The sequence below is a fragment of the Artemia sp. Qi Xiang Cuo genome, chromosome 17 (genome assembly GCF_049724085.1).
Source record: "Artemia sp. Qi Xiang Cuo chromosome 17, ASM4972408v1, whole genome shotgun sequence".
Lineage (NCBI taxonomy): Eukaryota > Metazoa > Arthropoda > Branchiopoda > Anostraca > Artemiidae > Artemia > Artemia sp. Qi Xiang Cuo.
The window spans coordinates 22,720,257-22,740,527 of record NC_142810.1 but is presented as its reverse complement, the minus strand read 5'-3'; the positions used below and the strand labels follow the sequence as shown (position 1 = coordinate 22,740,527).

The 20,271-nt window shown below is 36.1% G+C and overlaps 1 protein-coding gene across 2 annotated transcripts in view; it reads left to right on the top strand.

Annotated features, from left to right (window-relative positions):
• The window catches only part of LOC148942003 (uncharacterized), a 39,451-nt gene that overhangs the window by 3,434 nt on the left and 15,746 nt on the right, over window positions 1-20,271 (top strand). For both annotated transcript variants that reach the window (XM_089103744.1, XM_089103743.1), the window contains exon 2: window positions 16,817-17,447. In XM_089103744.1, the coding sequence (XP_088959870.1) occupies window positions 16,857-17,447 (591 nt within the window). In that variant the 5' untranslated portion in view covers window positions 16,817-16,856. The remainder of the gene's footprint in view (window positions 1-16,816; window positions 17,448-20,271) is intronic.

Below are 20,271 nucleotides of genomic sequence, written 5' to 3'. Positions count from 1 at the left end.
GCATAGGGAAAGATGAAACAGAATGCAAGATACATTTAAAGGACAATGCAACCCCAACTGTACACCCAGCTAGAAAAGTACCACTAGGCATGAAAGAAAAGCTTAAAAACAAACTAGATAGGTTGGAATCCCTTAACATCATTGAAAAGGTTAATGAACCAACAGATTGGGTAAATGCCATGGTAACAGTTGAGAAAAAGGATGGAACTGTCAGATTGTGTATTGACCCCATGGACCTTAATAAGGCCATAAAATGCCCACACTAGCCTATCCCAACCTTTGAGGATGCTGTTGCCAAGATAGATGGAGCAGTTATTTTCAGCAAGTTAGAAGCTCACTCAGGCTATTGGATACTACCACTCTCTACCCAATCTTTGTAACTAACAACTTTCAGCACAATATTTGGATGCTACATCTTAGTATACGGAAAATCCCATAAAGAGCATGACAAAAGGCTTACTGCAGTTCTCAACAGAGCTAAAGAACAGGAATTTGATTCAACAAAGACAAATGCGAATTTGCAAAAGATCAGGTCAAATACTTTGGACATATCATCACCAAAGAAGGAATAAAGCCTGATCCTGAAAAAATAAAAGCAATAAAGGATATGCCAAATCCCAAGTCAAAAGAGGAGCTTCAGACATTACTTGGAATGTTGAATTTCCTATCAAAATACATACCTGATATATCTTCAAAGAACAAGCCATTGAGAGACCTGACAAAAGCCAAAGAATTCAAGTGGGAAGCTGTCCACAAATCATCAATGGAAGAAATAAAAAGGTCTATATCAGACAGCTTATCTTTTTTTTAATATGACTGCAAAACACTGAACCTTAAGGTAGATGCATCAAAACATGGGCTGGGAGCTGAACTATCCTTGAAAGGTAAAATCTTTGGTTTTGCTTCATGGGCGCTAAGCAAGACAAAGCAGAACTATTCACAGATGGGGAAAGAGCTGTATGCCATCGTTTTTGGATGCAAGCACTTCCACCACTACATCTTTGGTCACAATGTCTTTGTTACAACTGACCATCACCCACTAGAGACTATCCTGTCACGCCCACTCCATGATGTACCCGCCTGGCTCCAGCAAATGATGATACAGATTCAGCCCTACAACTTGGAAGTCCAATACAGCCCTGGAGCAGAAACACCAATACCAGATGCACTATCACATCTTCACATACACTCAATTACAGAATGACATCAAAGATTATGTTCATACAGTGATGAAATCCTTACCAGTGAGCAACTCTAAACTTGAGGAAATCCAGCATGAGACACGCCAAGATGCCCAACTAGCAACACTTGTATGTGATGGCTGGCCATCAAAATGTCAATTTTGGCCTTCTGGAATATCCAGCATGAACTGAAAGTCCACAATGGTCTGCTATTGAAAGGCCAGCAGATCATCATACCTCACATGCTGAGAACTAACATTCTAAACTGTAGCGATGAAGGTTTTATGTGTGCTATAAGGAAATTATTTGCTATAAAAGAAAAGGACTGGGCTTAATTGTGGTCATAAATATTGACCGCGTCAAATATAATGTCATAACTTGAAACCATGAACTTACACCTTATAAGTTCTCCGATAGTGCCGCTTATAGCGCTAAAGATCGTGCCAACAAGGCCTACGCCACTCTCAATTAATGAGAGAAAATGAAATGTGAAGCCATATAAATGTGACCTCTTCTCTTTGAGCTATCTGGAAAACAGATTCCTTGGGAACATGCCTTTGGAGACATGCGAACTAATTAGCTGTCATTAGGCTAGATATAGACATATAAAATGAAATAAACACAGGTAAAAAAGCAATAGATTTATTGAAATTTACATATTTGGGTGAACAGCAATGGGTCACTTCAAATGACAATAACGGTGACTGAGATACAACAATAAAAGAATCGCCACGCTCGAATGGCGAAAAAATTCTATCTGAATGGTCCTGATTCCATTGTCATGATCTGACAATGCTCACAGTTAGAACTGTGAACTATGAAAATGTCCGCAGTTCTAACCGTGAAAATGATCATCTCACATTTAGACTCTTCTGTACTGGTGTTTTTTTTTTTTTTTTTAGACCAATATTTGTTCGGACCTGGGTCGATTTTTTCATAGAAAATCCGAGGAGACCGCCAAAGCCCAGCAATTTAAACGCCGTGTGGGCTTGGAGTTCCTCCCCAGGCTTCCCACTAGACATGGTCCAACGCCAGTTGTCGTCCTCAGTAGACCACGAGCTTCCTGCCTTTGGTTATTTTCTGGTCCAACCTTTCTCTCTGATCACCAATGTTTTGACATCACTTGTATTATTATTATTATTATTTTTTTTATTAATATTTACTTAACTTTACTTGCACACTGTTAAATTTATTATGGTGGATCATAAGTTGATTTTCATAAGGGATTTGAAATTTGTCTTTACATTAATTAGGGATATTTACATCTGTCAGGTGTTTTTACCGTTCTGCCTGACTGTGTCGTTATTTTCTCCTCTGTTTCTTGCGGTTTTTTCTTTTTAGGTTTTTATATCGAAATAAGGTCGAACTTTTTTTATTGTTTTTTAAAAAATTCTTCCCCTTTTAATTTAGTTTTTTTCGCTTTTGCGGCTGCTGAAGTAGGTCTTGATTTCCCTATTTCTTTAACTACTATATGGTCTGATTCGCCGTCAGACTCTTCGGAACTGGGTTCTGATGACCCTAGGTGAAAAATTGTAGATATGGCACTTCTTGAGGTGTCACCTACCAGTCCCTCATAAATTTTCACTCCTCTGGGCCTGGAAGGTTTATTTTCTAAGTCGTCGTCATGAATTTTTAATTCAAGAGATTTGAAAGATTCTTGAGAGCAATCAAGAGTTTTTGCGGGGTTCGTCCACTGTTTGAATGCCATGTCTTCAGGGGGATGGGGTATTTTTTGCACTAGGGTTTTCCTCCATGAAGTCCACTGTTTAGGCTTGACCTTGGTCACAGTTATATCATGATATTGTCCTTGCTGGTCATCCTTGGTAGTTTTATTCTCGGGCAATGTACTTTGACTTGTTTTTATGGTAAAATTTATTAAATCCATAGCTTGTCGCAGATTTGTTTTAGTTGAATCTTTGGGAGAAGTTTTCTTTACGGTAATACCGGGGGTTTCTACAGCTCTGTTTAATTCTTCCTGTAAAGACAGGGGCCTTTCTATTGGTGTTGCAGGAGAAACCATATCGTCTGGAAATCTTTTGGGGGGGACAAGGGGTTGAAATTCTATCGGGGAAAAATTGGGTTTTTGGAGATATTGTATAATCCAATTCTCCCGCGCTCTCTGATGATGAACTTTCTGAACTTTTTTGTGTTTTTATTCTTACTGGTATTAAAGATTTTTTCTTTAGAATAATTAGGTTTTTCATAGATAAAAATTATTCGAAGTTTTACTCGTCGTTCTCATTATCGAAATAGTCTTACTTGAAATTAAAGGGTTTTAACTCTGTCAATCTTGATTTAGGGGGCTCACTTTCTGCTTCTGACGAATCAGTAGAGGAGGGATGTGATACCCATATCTCTGGAAATTTGGCTCTTTTTATTCGGCTAACATGCGACTTGTAAGTTCTTCCACTATTGGGGTTTTCCATTTTAAAAGTATAATCGTTATCGTACGTTTTGACTATTCTGTACGGTCCAGAATATTTGTTGGAAAGTTTTTTGCCTTCCGTTTTTGCTTCGTTCTTTAGGAAGACGCAGTCTCCTACTTTGAAATCTATACTCCCCTTGACTTTGGGTTGGTTTCTTAGCTCTTGGTTTGTCTCACATTTTTCCAACTCTTGCCTAACTATTTTATAAGTCTTCCTCATCCTATTTATGAATTCTTGTTTGTAATCCTCTGAGTTATTATAATACTGCCGAGATTCAATAATCTCATCATATGGGATTCTAAAATCACGACCAAAAAGTAAATAAAATGGATTGTCTTTAGTTGTTTCTGAATAAGCAGTATTGATTACGTTAGTTAAATAAGGTAACAATTGATCCCAGTCGCTCCTATTGCCTTTTGTATAAATACTTAATAAGTTTGAAAATATTTTATTCCTATTTTCTATTTTACCATTAGCTTTTGGGTGGTACGGGGCTGTCACCATTTTCTCTATATTAAGAAAACTCATTAAGTCTTTTGTTACTTTTGAAACAAAATTGCTTCCGTTGTCACTCAAAACCTTATATGGAATGCCAAATTTTAAAAATAATTTTGCTAACGCCTTACTTGTGGCGTAAGCGCTTTGATTTTTTAATGCTTTTGCAAAAGTAAATCCGGAAAAATTGTCTATAACTGAAAGAATACAAGCATTGCCTCTGCTAGAAACAGGCAAGGCTCCGCTCGTCCCGTATAAGTCAAATGAGATAATATCGAAGGTATACCTTGCTACCGGGACCCTTCCCATTGGAGGATTAGGATAAGCTGGGGGGATTTTTCTTAAGTTACACGCTTTGCATGTACTTACAAATTCTTTAAGTTTTGTCATTGCCGACGGCACGTAAAAATATTGTTTTAATTTATGGAGTTTTCATTACTCCTAAATGTCCACCTGTATCTGAATGAAAATATTCAAATGCAGGCACTATTAAGTTTTGTGGTAATACAGGTATTATTGAGGTTTGGTTTCTATTTGTCTCAGCAGTCACTATTCTACACAGTATTTCTTCATCAAGATCATAGTAAAAATTATCTATCTCTTTTCTAAGAGTTTTAAATTTATCCGATAACGCATCGTCATTCACAAAATAATTAATAAGCGCCGAACACATTTCGTCCTTTTTTTGCTTTCTTTTATATTTTCTAACGACAAGGGACAATAGTTAACCCTATTTTCCTTTACTGTCTTTGACTTTGTTTTTCTTACATTTATGTTTGCTCTTAGCATTGATAGCGTTAACTTCATTTTCCTCAGCTTCCGACGAAATATTTTCTGGTTATCTACTCAAAAAGTCACAAGCTGCGTTTTGTTTACCTTTTAAATGTTCAAATTCGTAATCTAGGTCTTAGATTTTCATAATCCATCTAGCTAGAACTCCCGTGGGGTTTTTAAATGTGCGCAGGTACTGCAAGCTTTTATGGTCTGATCGTAGTATAAATTTTCTACCAATTAAATTGTATCTAAATTCGTCCAAGTGGTGGATTATAGATGATAATTCTAAGTTCTTGGTGGAATAAATACTTTCGCCCTTTAATAGCGATCTACTCGGAAAGCATATAACTTTTTATATTTTTTTTGATTCGGAGGTCCTTGGTAAGGATTATGGTTTCCTATGGCAATTATTTTCCAGAGAACGGCCCCAATGCCTTTTGAACTAGCATCAGTTGTGACCACAAATTGTCCATTTTCGAAATCAGGAAGTGATAAAATTGGTTCAGAAGTGAGCGCCTTTTTGAGACGGTCTAGGGAAGTTTGAGATTCCTGGGACCAGGTAACATTTTGGGAGTTCCCTTTAGCTAATTCCGTGAGGCGTTTCGAAATTTGGGCGTAATCGCGCATGAAGTTTCTAAACTAGCCAGTAATACGTAAAATTCCCCTTAATTCTTTCATAGTTCTGGGGGGTTTGAGGTTTTCAACACATTTTATTTTATCCGTGTCTAGGGATATCTCTCTTTGTGTTACTACTACTCTTAAAAATTTAATTTCAGGTTGAAATAAATTTACTTTCTCAGGCTGGCATTTTAAATCGCCCTGTCAGAACTTTTCGAGGACCTTGGCTAACGTTTCTAAGTGTTGTTCTGTGTTTTCTTCCACTCTTATGACATCATCAACAAAATGAATGATATTCTTTAATCCTCTTAACAGGTGTAATAGGGGTCTACATAGCGCGCTTGAACTTGTATTAAGTCCAAATGGTACCCTTAAGTATTCATATGAACCACATTCAGATGATGAAAATGCAGTTTTATGGACATCTTTTTCGGCTATTTTCACTTGGTGGTAGCTTTGGGTAAGGTCCAAGGAAGTAAAAAATTTTTGTTCTTGCTTGAAATAGAGTAAAGAATTTCATCTATTCTTGTTAAAGGAAATTTATAGCTAACTACTTGTTTGTTGAGAGTTCTATAATCTATAAGAAGTCTAAAGTCGCCATTCTTCTTTGGTACTAAGATCACTTGTGTACTATACAGACTTACGCTTGGGCGTATAATTTAATTTTTTTCTTATTCGTGAATTTTATTTTTTATCCATTCTTTGTGCTTATATGGCACACTATATGGCTGTTTTGCTACGGGATTACCAGTCGTTAAAATATAGTGTTCATAAAATGGTATCAGTCTGATGTCATCTTCAGATGCGGAAGATATATGCTTAAAATTTCGTAATAATTCGCAAAATTTTTTCTTAAGTTCCATGCCCGTAATATGATCCACATTAAACTTGTTTAGAAATTGCGATTTAGTTAAAGGATATTTGTTATTTGAGGTTTTAATTCCGTTAACTACGTTTCTTTTAGAATTTTCCCATCTATTTAAATCATTCTCCGTTAAAACCTGGATTTAAACTAAACACGTCCCATTTTTTATTGTAATTGTATCATTTTCGTGGTTATTAGTTACCCAAATAAAACCTTCTTCTTTGTCATAAGATATAATCTGTTCCTCGCATAGCAGATTTTCGGGAATTTCAGATGGGGTCGCAAACCATATTTCGGATTTGCTAACCACTGGCTCAATTATCTGTGATATTTGAATTTTTGCATTGTTTTGGGAGGGACTTTTGTTTTCCTTATTACGAACCCGTATTATTGCTATTTACTTTCATTATTTATTAAGCTCATAATGGCCCTATGCCGCGCCATTGTGGCATCTTGCAGCGTCACGTTGTGTTTTATTATGTTCTTACGTAATTCCGCTATTTTCGTGATTTCGTTTGACCTGTACTGTCGCATATCTCCTATTTTTATTTTTGCGGATTCAATACTTTTATTATTTAAATTTACTTAATCTATGCAATGTCTTTCAGAATAATTGGACAAATTGCCAATTATTCCTTTTCCTCCTTGCAAGACATGAGGTTCAAAAGATTGCGACCTTATACTGTCAGAAATTTTGTTTACTGTTACGTTGTCTTCGTAACCTCTGTTACGATTTTTTAAGGTAGAAATTTCTTCCCCTACCTTAGCCGGGTAGACGAGCCTCTCGTTTGCTACGTCTAATAGTACTCTATTGGACCTTAAAAAATGTGTGCCTATAATTGCTTCGTACGGAAAGTTATCGCATATTATCAAATTTGTCGGAAAGATCCTATTGTCCCTTTTTACGTTTAGGCAAATTGAACCTCTTGCATCCAATTTATGCCCTGTCACACTAGTTAAATTGGGATTATTAAAATTTCTTTGTTGCCTAATTTGCAGAGGCAACATATTCAATATGCATGAGCTTATAATATTAACTGTAGCTCCGCTGTCAACTAAAGCCTTAAAGTAAACGTTTTCTACACAAAAATCTTTAAATATAGGCAACCTATTATTATTATCACTACAAGACGGCACTACCATTGTTTTGGACCTATTAAATATTCCGGGCACCCTATGGGTCCAATTCATATTTCTGAGGGGCCTGAAACGGTTCCCTGAGAATTTATTTCATGTGTCGGTGCCTGTAATAGATATTCAGACATATGAGGTTCCGTAGGCATATCTAATTGATTTATATCTGTCTGCCTTCGCCATATATTATTATGGTAACTTGGATGTCTTGTGTCAGTACCGCTTGCTGGTGCTGACTGCTAATGCCGTTGGCTTGCAAAATTTTCATGTCCCATCGGCAAATTTTCGTGATTTCTATATAGCATTCTCGCATTATATTGGCTTTGGCGATTATTTGGGTTTTCAAATCGGTAATTTATTTGTCTATTGGGGGGAGGGTTATAAAAATTTGGTTTGTACTCGTTGTAAGGTACTGATTGGCGCAATCTTCTCTGGCTATAGCCTAGCGCACCACCGGCGCTAAAATTTGTTCTTCCAAACAAATGGTTGCCATAATTTTGCGTACTACCGTCAGCAATTTTTGGTATGTGATTGGGGACATAACGGCACTCTCTCGCGATATCTCCAGGTCTATTAAAAATATAGCACCTTATTATTGTAGGGTTATTTTCGTAATTAGATTGTTTGACAGGCTGAAAACGTACTGTTTTTGCCTAGCGGGTTCTTGCGTTTTATTTCTTTGTGGCACTGGGGAGTTATCCCTTGAAAAGAAATTGGGAGACGCCTGATCGCCCTTGAAGGTTGGGTTTGAGTTTGACTCGCCTAGGCTATTTATTTTTGCTTTACTGTGATTAGTGACCATCGTATCAGCTTCGATCAATCGCTCTACCTCCTGAACTGCAAGATCCAACGTCTGAATATTTTTGGATATTACCACTCTATATAGTTTTGGGGGTAGCCCTTGCAAAAAGGTATTTAGTATGACTTTTTCATACAGTTCTCCTGAACCTCTTCCATATTTTGCCTCTACTGAAATGCGTATATTATCAAGATATTCTCTTATATTCTGTGAATAATCAAAGCTCACCATTCCGTGTTTTAATTTATTTATGGAACTGGTTTCGATAAATCTATCTTTAAATGCTTTTAACAATTTGTCCACCGTATTTATTGGCAAGTTGGCGTCATTGCCTATGGTATGTTCAATTTGTTTTAGAAAGGTTTAGGCCTAGCCTTTTAGTCGTAATAGGAGCATGTCGACTAACGCTTCTAACTCTGTTTTTGTTAGTTGTACAAACTGGGCCAATTGGATATTAAATTCGTCAATATTTGATTGCGCATTGTACTCTGGGATAGACTTTGCTATTTCTATATTTTTCGCGACTAACTATTGAACTATTAATAAGTCGTTAAGGTCGTCTGCGATTTTTTTTTTAATCAATTCAAAATAAATTTATTTTTTCACTTAACCTATTTTTGGGGAGGCTATTATCTCCTATGAGATATCTAAAGGGTTTCCCTGTAGTAGCTTAGCGGCGATAGGCCTTTACTTATATGTCTGTATCGTTCCTAATAATTAAATTCAAATTACAAAATTTATAGCGTAATTAGTTCGCAAGTTTTCCTCCAATTTCCGACTGCGCCATTTGTAGCGATGAAGGTTCTTATGTGTGCTATAAAGAAATTATTAGCTATAAAAGAAAAGGACTGGGCTTAATTGGTAATAAACATCGACCGCGTCAAATCTAATATCGTACTTTGAAGCTATGAACTTACAAGTTATAAGCTCTCCGATAGCGCCGCTTATAGCACTAAAGATCGTGCTAATAAGGCCTACGCTACCCTCAATTAATGAGAGAAAATGAAATGTGTAGCCATATAAATGTGACCTCTTCTCTTCGAGCTATCTGGAGATCAGATTCCTTGGGAACGTGCCTTTGGAGACATGCGAACTAATTAGCTGTCATTAGGCTAGATATAGACATATAAAATGAAATAAACGCAGGTAAAAAAGCAATAGATTTATTGAAACTTACATATTTGGGTGAACAGCAATGGGTCACTTCAAATGACAATTACGGTGACTGAGATACAACAATGAAAGAATCGCCACGCTCGAATGGCGAAAAAATTCTATCTGAATGGTCCTGATTCCATTGTCATGATCTGACAATGCTCACAGTTAGAACTGTGAACTATGAAAATGTCCGCAGTTCATAACTGTGAACATGACCATCTCACAATTAGACTCTTCTGTACTGGTGTTTTTTTTTTTTGATGACAAATGAAAAATGGAAAACCCCGATAGTGGAAGAACTTACAAGGCGCATGTTAGCCGAATAAAAAGAGCCAAATTTCCAGAGAGATGGGGATCACGTTCATCCTCTATAGATTCCTCAGAAGCAGAAAGTGAGCCCCCTAGCTCAAGATTGGCAGAGCTAAAACCCTTTAATTTCTAGTAAGACTATTTCGAGAATGAGAGCGGCGAGGAAAACTTAGAAGAATTTTTATCTATGAAAAATCTAGTTATTCTAAAGAAAAAATCCCTAATACCAGTAAGAATAAAAACACCAAAAGGCTCAAAAAGTTCATCATCAGAGAGCGCGGGAGAATTGGATTATACAATATCTCCAAAACCCAATTTTTCCCCGATAGAATTTCGACCCCTTGTCCCCCCACAAGATTTCCAGACGATATGGTTTCCCCTGCAACACCAATAGAAAGGCCTCTGTCATTACAGGAAGAATTAAACAGAGCTGTAGAAACCCCCGGTATTACCGTAAAGAAAACTCCTCCCAAAGATTTAACTAAAACAAACCTGCGAGAAGCTATGGATTTAATAAATTTTCCCATAAAAACGAGTCAAAGTACATTGTCCGAGAATAATACTCCCAAAGATGACCAGCAAGGTCAATATCATGATATAACTGTGTCCAAGGTCAAGCCTAAACAGTGGACTTCATGGAGGGAAACACTAGTGCAAAAAATGCCCCATCCCCCTGAAGACATGGCATTCAAACAGTGGAGGAACTCCGCAAAAACCCTTGATTCCTCTCAAAGTTCTTAAGAATCTTTCAAATCTCCTGAGTTAAAAACTCAAGACGAGGACTTAGAAAATCAACCTTCTAGTCCCGAAGGAGTAGAAATTTACGAAGGAAGGGCAGGTGATACCTCAAAAAGTGCCACCTCTAAAAGTTCTAATCCGGATTCATCAGAAACTAGTTCCGAAGAGTCTGACGGCGAATAAGACCATATAGTAGGCAAAGAAATAGGGAAATCAAGACCGACTTCAGCAGCCGCACACGCGAAAGAGATTATAATAAAAGGGCAAGAATTTTTGAAAAAAACAATACAAAAAGTTCGACATTATTTTTCAATAAAAACCGAGAAAGAAAAAAACGCATTAAACAGAGGAGAAAATCACGACACAGTCAGGCAGAACGGTAAAAAAACCTGACAGATGGAAATATCCCTAATTAATGTAAAGACAAATTTCAAATCCCTTATGAAAATCAACTTATGATCAACCATAATAAATTTAACAGTGTGCAAGTAAAGTTAAGCAAATCAATATTAATGAAAATCTATAATAATAATAATAATACGAGTGATGTCAAAACATTGGTGATCAGAGAGAAAGGTGGCAACAGAAAATAACCAAAGGTAGGAAGCTCGTGGTCTACTGAGGACGACAACTGGCGTTGGACCATGTCTTGTGGGAAGCCTTGGGAGGAACTCAAGGCCCATGCAGCGTTTAATTTGTTGGGCGTGGGCGGTATCCTTGTATTTTCTATTAAAAAATCGACCCAGGTCCGAGCATATATTGATCTAAAAAAAAAAAAAAAACACCAGTACAGAAGATTCTAATTGTGAGATTATCATGTTCACAGTTATGAAATGCGGACATTTTCATAGTTCACGGTTCTAATTGTGAGTCATGACAATGTCAGATCATGACAATGGAATCAGGACCATTCAGATAGAATTTTTTCGCCATTCGAGCGTGGCGATTCTTTTATTTCTGTATCTCAGTCACCGTTATTGTCATTTGAAGTGACTCATTGCTGTTCACCTAAATATGTAAGTCTCAATAAATCTATTGTTTTTTACCTGTGTTTATTTCATTTTATATGTCTATATCTAGCCTAATGACACCTAATTAGTTCGCATGTCTCCAAAGGCATGTTCCCAAGTAATCTGTTTTCCAGATAGCTCAAAGAGATGAGGTCACATTTATATGGCTACACATTTCATTTTCTCTCATTACTTGAGGGTAGCGTAGGCCTTATTAGTATGATCTTTAGTGATATAAGCGGTACTATCGGAGAAATTATAAGTTGTAAGTTCGCAGTTTCAAAGTACGATATTAGATTTGACGCGGTCAATATTTATTACCACAATTAAGCCCAGTCCTTTTACAGCCACATTTATATAGTCACATAAGAATCGTCATCGCTACAAAACCAACTCCACCATGCTCACCTGGGAATAGACAAAACTAAAATGCGTGCAAGAATGATTGTATACTGGCCAAAGATGAATGCAGATATAGAGAGGTTTGTCCAGAATTGCGAAATATGTTTGAAGTTTGCTGCCAACAACCAGAAGGAACCGCTAATAAGCAGCCAGATACCATCAATCCCTTGGCAACACCTTGGTATTGACCTATTTGAGTGAAACAGAGCATGCTACCTCATAATCAGTGATTATTATAGCAGGTTTCTTGAAGTTGAAAAATTGCAAAGCCAAACTTTGTCCACCATTATAGAAAAGATGAAAACCATTTTTTCACATTTTGGGATTCCCCAGCTCATATCCCCTGACAACGGTCCACAACTCTTCTCTCAGGAATTCAAAGATTTTGCTCAGTCCTGGGGAATCAGCTTGAAAACATCTAGCCCCATATACCCAAGATCCAACGGGCTTGTAGAAAAGTCAGTCCAAATCTGCAAGAAAATACTCACTAAAGCAAAAGAAGCTGGAGCCAACCCTCATATTGCTCTTTTGGAATATAGGAATAGCCCAGTTGACAGTTATGCTTCTCCAGCCCAGCTTCTAATGAGTTGCCAGCTTCAGTCAATCCTACCATCAACATACCGACAGCTAAAACCCAGAATTGTCCCAACAAAAGTTTTCATGCAGCACAGGTTGGTTCAACAGAATAGGCAGAAATCTTACTATGACAAATCAGCAAAGCAACTCCAGAACTCCAGATGGGTGACAAAGTATTTATCCAGAAAATGGCAAATAGCTCTTGGACAAAAGCCAAAATCATTTCCCGACATGAAAATCCTAGATCCTGTGTAGTTGAAACCGCTGACAGATCTAGGCTGCAAAGAAACAGAACCCATATCTCTCAACGCCGTTTCCCTACCCCCACATCACCAGGCACCCCAACAACTTGAAACAAAAACAATGACACAGTCTATCTGGACACCTCCCATGTAGCAAATCCGCACATTGATTCTTATCCAACAGAAGAAGCCCACAAAATTGATCAGGAGTCACACAAAGAAGAGGCGCCACTGTCGCCAAACTCATCACCAAACATCAGACCTGCCTCCCTGCGCCATGCAGAATCCTGTGTACGTGCGAAAGGTACACCACTCCCTTCTGCATCAGTGAACTTACCCCTGACCCGCAGTGGCAGAGTGATTAAGCCAATAAGTCAGCTTGATATATAGACTTTGTTAAGTGTGCAGAAGGGAGATGTAGCATTATCTATTATATTTGCTTGTGCTTGCTTATATATTGCTTGTGTATACTTTTGCTTATATTGCTTGCTTGTGCTTATTTTATTATAGGTGCTTGGGTCTAAATTAAGTAATTATAAGGAAACCAAAGGAAAGAGAGCAGGATAGGCCTAGAGAAAAAACATGGGAGAAATGTGTGTTGCCCCATTGTTGGCTGCCTGCTTATAGATATTAACCCGTAATAAGGAAAATATAAGTTCTAATTTGTGACTGAGTGACCCCTTTCTAGTTTCTCACAATAATTTTTTCTATATGATATGGGTAGAGCAAGAAAAAAAAATCAGATTTTTTATAGTAATGAATAGGATAAATTTCTAGTGGGCCACATAATTTAGCTAAAATGAAAGTGAAAACATCATGTGATGCCTTTTTTATGCTCTTTCATAATTCAATAATTATTTCTGGGGCTAATTGCATCTTGAACCCTTAAAGCGGCCCCTAAGGTATTTTATATGAATAATGAAAGCATAAAAAAGGGTATAAATTTAGAACTGTGACTAATCATAAGGAGACAAGTTAAGAAAACAATTCTTACTTTATAATATGTATAATGATCCTAGTTAACATATTATCCAAGGGGAGAACCTTTATCCTCAAATCTTTCCTCTTTTTCCAACTTAAAAGAAAAAATATTACGATTTTTGCCATGCTTTATTTGAAAACGTGTATATATATTTTGAAATTTGTGCCATATTTTTTTTATAGATTGTGTTCATCCTGGTTGTTGTTAGTTCTGTTTTTTTTTTTTTTTTAAATAGAGTTCTAAGACATGCATGAATATCTTAGAACCTATATATTAACAGAGTATATACCCCCACCCCCCTGTGCAATTAAATGCCCAAAATGGCATTCTGAATCTCAATACAACTTTCATTTGCATCACAAATGAATGTTACCCCCACCCCCCTTATGTCCAAATATATACCATGATTTGGACTTATTTAGGGGTTGGGGTAAAGTTCATTTGGTTCTATTTAGATTCAGAATGCAATTTTTGGTATATATTTGCACATTAGGGGGGTGGGGTATATACTCTGTTAATATATAGGTTATAAGATATTCATGAATGTCTAAGAACTGTACTTTAATTTTTTTTAAACAGAACTAACAATGACTGGGATAAACGCCATCTATAAAAAAAAATTATAGCACAAATTTCAAAATATATAAACATTTTCTTGAATGCATGGCAAAAATTGTATTTTTTTTTCTATTAAGTTGGAAAAAAGAGGAAAGATTTTAGGATAAAGGTTCTCCCCTTTGATAATATGTTAACTAGGATCATTAGCCTATACATATTATAAAGTAAGAAATGTTTTCTTAACATGTCTCCTTATGATTAGTCACAATTGTAAATTTATACTGAAAAAGCATCAAATGATTTTTTCACTTTCATCCTAGCTATTTTTAAAGCCCACTGCAAATTTACCATGAAATCTACCTACCCCCCTAATGTGCAAATATATAATCTGAATTGGAATATACCCTGAATTGTTGATGATGAAGTTTTGAATTGCAAAATTCAGTACTATTTTTGTCAATAGCATTTGAAAAACTTGAAACCTGGTAAGAAAATGGTTTATATTTGAGTTGCCTAATAAATGAGGTTTGAATTGTTATAAATAAGTATTTTTGGAATATATTACTCTTGAACAACTTATTTATAAACTAGTGATATGTTTTAACCACCTTTCAATAACTTACAATAACCCAAAAAATGTATGCATACTTCCCAATAACAAATACTATATGTAAACAATGGGTAAATTATATAACTGCTGGACAAAATAGCTTCCTAAAAAATTTGATTGGACAAATTTGGGAAAAAAGTGGTATGGGAGGGTGCCTAGTTGCCCTCTAATTTTTTTGTCACTTAAAAAGGGCACTGGAACTTTTCATTTCCTTCAGAATGAGCCCTCTCCCAATGTTCTAGACCTACTGAGTCAATTCAATTACCCCAGGAAAAAACAACAACAAATAAACATGCATCTGTCATCTTTCTTCTGGCAAAAATTACAAAATTCCACATTTTTGCAGATATAAGCTTGAAACCTCTGCAGTAGGGTTCTTTGATATGCTGAATCTGATGGTGAGATTTTCATTAAAATTATATGACTTCTTGGGGGTTTTTCTCCCTTTTTTTGAAAATCAGACAAAGTTTCTCAGGCTTGTGGGTAAGACTAAATTTAATGAAACATATATATTTGGAATCAGCATAATAAGCCAATTTTTTTCATATGTCTATTGGTATCAAAATTCTGTTTTTTAGAGTTTTGGTTACTATTGAGCCAGCTTGCTCTTTACTTACAGTTTGTTACCACAAACTGTTTGATTGCACATCAAAATCCAAACAGAGATTATTTAAATATTGATTCTTTTTCTGTATTACCAAAAGTATTGCATTCATAAAACTACACTGTCATGAATTGTAATTAAACAAATAGCAAAGGTTTATCAATCAAATAAGGAGCATGTTTAAAACTTAAAACGAATCGAAATTACTCTGTATATAAGGGGGACTGCTCCCTTCTTAACAGCTTGCTCATTAAACAAAAGTTTTTTAGTGCTTTGAAATTTTTTTTCCAATTGCAATTTTTCTTTAAAAGTTTGGACAAAAGCCACAGTTCACAGTAAAGAGTAGGCCTAAGGAGCCAGCATTTTTACCACAAATGACTACATTCCAGGGTTTAATTCAAGACTGACAAACTTTTGTATTTATATTTCTGATGTGCCCTTATTAAAAGTTTTGAGAAAGTATAATCCTTTAGCAATTCCATGAGTCAGCTATCTAATGAGACAACCTTCTTCTCTGACTAATTCAATGACCCAAAATTTAATTATAAAGTTTCTCAGCTTTTCCACTAAAATCTGGTGAAAAATTATTTGGTTTTTGTTTAGGAGTTTTAACACAATAGCTAAAATGTGATGTGGTTAAAAGGTTTTGGAAATATGGTTGGTCATCATATTACAATGTCAGGACATGATTCTGTAGCTAGCAGGTTAAATCCAAGGGTCTTCAGGGGTCATACAAAAATTAAATTAGATAATGTTGATTTAAGAATTCTTGCAAATCATGAATGCATATTGTTCAGCATTCATAGAGACAGAATCATTATCAAGCTAGGTATATTTATAAATTTAAATAGAATGTCAAATCTTAGAAAGATAAATACATGCATTGAGTTGCTCTTTATTTATAACTGTAGAGTACTTTCTTAGTTTTCACCTTTAGTGCATATAATAGGCCCGTTCTTTTGCACTAAGATCTTACATCTAAGATTTCACATCTTTCTGCAAAGATTTCCGTTCTTTTAATTCATTTTTATTCTAAGATCTTACAGCTCACTGATGTTAGCAAAAAGTGTCAAAGACACCATTTTTCTGCCATATAGAACGATGATGAGAGAACTTTGATGATGTACTCATCATTGTTCTTAGACCGCTGATCAGAGCAGAATGATAAAAGACATTTGCAAAAGAATGCTATAAGATGTAAGATCTTAGTACTACGATTTCACTTTTAAGCGTTCTTTGTCAAAAGATGTAAGATCTTAGCTCAAAGATGAGTAAAAGAACAGCCCTAATGCCTGTAATTTGGAATACTTATTTATATGTTTCAATCAATTTCAGCAAGTTTTTGTCATTCAAGGATTTAGTCATTATTTCTGAAATGGAGCAAAAAGAATTTTGTTTAAAGTGGAACAACTACCTAGATGTATTTCGTGGAGCTTTTTTATCTCTATTAAACAGTGAACATTTCACAGATGTCACCCTATCATGTGACAATCAAAGCATCAAATGTCACCGACTTGTTCTCTCATCTTGTAGTTCCTACTTTGAAACACTTCTGTTAGGGATTTCACACCCCCATCCTATTATTATTCTAAAGGATGTTAAATTTCATGATTTGCTAGCTTTGGTGAAATTTATGTATTCAGGTGAAGTGACTGTTCCACAAGCTCAAACTAGTTCATTAATAAAAGTGGTTGATATGCTTAAAGTTAAAGGTCTTGCTTATCCTGATGAGACAGTTAACCAGATACAGAAACCTAGCTATCTATCTCAAAATAGTCCAATTACTCAACCTGCCAAAAAGAGAAACAAAGTTGATACGACCTCTGAAAACAACTTCTTGGCTGAAGATTCTTCCAGTAATTTAGAACCTCCTGTAGCAGATACTTCAAATGATAAGTTGGTAAACTATCCTGCTGAAACCAGTTCCTCTGTTTATCAAACAAATATTGCTGTACGCAAATCACTGGTAAGTTTTTTTTTGTTTTTTTATTGAACTTCACTTTATTTAAAGTCAGTTAACCAAAATATGGTTATGTATTTAATTTCCTTTCAATTTCAGGAAGGAACTAGGCTAGGTTGAATTCCAAAGTAGCATGGTACTCAGGGGTGACTCAAAGCACCCAGGCCAGGGGGGAGGGGTGAGATCCCTTCATTTAAGCAACTCCTAGATTACACAATACATCATGAGAAAATTTATTATAATTAATTCTTTATACTTATCTACGGAGACAAAAAAAGAAGCTAAAACGGAATACCTTGTGTTTAAATGCGTAACTAAGAACAGCTATGTTTTTATTTGCCTCTTCTTCAAGTGGACCACCACTGGACAATTTTGTTTAAGTCAATGGCATTGGTGAGGTCTTTTTCATTCGCCAAAAACACAAGTGAATGTAGTCAAGAATCAACCATGGCAGTTTTCAGCAAATTCTTAACAAACTTGAGCTTGCTAAATGTTCTTTTGGCAGCAGCAACTGCAAAAGGTGCTTTGACAGCCAATTCGCATAGGCAATTGGCTTGCTTAAGCTGATGTTGCCGGCAGTTTCCTTTACCTAGGACTTCTCTGAAGCAAGTAGTGCCATGGCAAAACTGAAACAGAGTTTTTCTTGGTTTTGGACAAACGTTGCTAGCTCAATATCCGCAACTGAAACCTTTTCTTTAAGGAAGGCTGATGTTAGGAGCAAAATGGCTGAAAATTGACAAGGCAAGCTTTGAGATTATCTCCCATCATTGCAGTCAACCTTTCAAGCAATATTCTAGAATGTTGTCTATAGAACTGATACATTGAGATCTTGGATTGACTCTGTGCTTGGCTTTCAAAAAGAGATGGTCCATGTTGCTGACAATGATGTCTGACAAAATCTGACTCTGGATTGACTTCTCTCATTCTGGTAAATACTTTTGCACTGTCAATGAAATTGTTCTTTTCATGCTCCAATATTCTTTCAAAAAGTTTCTTCTTAGCTTCAAGCATCTCGATTGCATTGATGATGCTGATCTCCTCTTCTTCAAGTTTTTCTGGTGTTATCCTGATCTTGTACATGACTTTTTTTTTTCATAAACAAGAAAAAGCGATAAATTCGAGGTTTAGAATCCTTTCCAGAATGCTGCTAGCTTGTGCCTTTGTCTTCGCATTGGTGTTCTTTGTCTGTTTTGTTTCGTAAATGGCTAAAACTATTCCTTCAAACGAATTAACTACTTCTTGTATTGTTTCAGCCCTTGCAGTTCACCGAGTCCGTGATAAGTTTCGGGGATGAAGGCTGTTTTCAATTGAAGAGGTTTTGTTTAAGGGTGGTAAAATGCTTTGTAGATGAAGAGAAGAACACGTATATGTCGTCAAGAATGTTGAAAAGCTCGACTATCCAAAGAGATAAATTATAACTTTCTTCTATAACAATGCTTACTCTGTAGGTCTAGCATAAGGCACACGGCGATCAAAAAGTTCAGATATTTTCTGCTGGGCTCCATTAAATTGGCAAGACATTGCACTTGCTTAGTTTATGCTTTCTGCCGTGCCCTGTCCGGTTTTGTTATTAGCTTCAATAACATCTAAAAGTCTCTTTCTAGATGTCCCTTCCAAGCTGATTTTGCGGATTTTGACTGCAAGGTTATTAGAATATGAAGCATCTGGTATTGTATCTGCTATCACAGAATACAATCCTGAATCCAAGACTTCGTCGAGGATCTTTTCCCTGACTTCTGCTGAAAGAAAGTCAATTAATTTGTTCTGAGGAATTGTGCATAAATAGGTAAATTTGTATGGTCTATATCGGGTATCAAGAGCTGTCACATATCTTGATAGAAGTTGAACAATCTGAACCAAGTTGACGTTCCATTCTTCAGTTCTTCTAAAGCCAATACCCTGTCTTGCTTGGGTCCTTGCAATGTCCAAAAATATTTCCACATTTTTTTTTTTTGTCTCTTCACTTTTTGTTTGCTGCAAAGCCTTACTTTGAGTGCTTTTATCGAGTAGGAAACCCACATGACTGCTGTTATTGACGAAGTGAAAAAAGTTGAAAAATAGGACAAAGCTGCTTTTTGTGACTCGGGAAGAGAAATGACTGCCAGTTTTTCTTTCTTCGCATTTCTTTGCTCTTTATTTTGTGCCATTGCTGAAGACCGTCTTTCAACCAAGCTTTTTTCGGATTTGTCGCTCCTGGGGCCATTAGTGAAAAGGAAACACACGAATCAGAAGGTAGCATCTTTCTCGATATTGTATTCCAAGAACTGGTAATCCTTATACCGTCCCGGATGAAAACGCAGCTGTTTTACTTCTTATTTTGAAGAATCAACTGGGAAAACACTCACCTATGGTTGATTAGGACCACATGAAATAAGGAACTTCATTTCTCTACTGAAAAGTCTAAAAGTCCCGAAGTATTTTTGGGAGAAGGAAAATACAACATAGACTGTCTCTGATTGAAGGAACTGGAAACTAGATGTGGCCAAATTAAACGGCTTAAATGACTTCACAAGAAATTGAGGTTAGATCTGACTGGCCAGACAAAAACAAATCATACGTGAGCATAAGCAGGTTCTTAAGGAATGACTTGCTACCAGTCCTGTCACTTTAAATCTGGTCTAATTTTAACGCCTCTATTTAAAAACGAAATTAAAAAAAGAAAAAAAGTTAAATTGAACAATAAAACAAAAGGACTCTATTCTATTTACATGCGAATTTGGTTTTTGGTATCTATGATTGAAGCTGAGTTTTGTCAAAATCAGCCGTTTCTTTACCAATAAGTTTGAAAATGTAAAAGTATTTAAGGATTAGGAAATACAACTAAGACTGT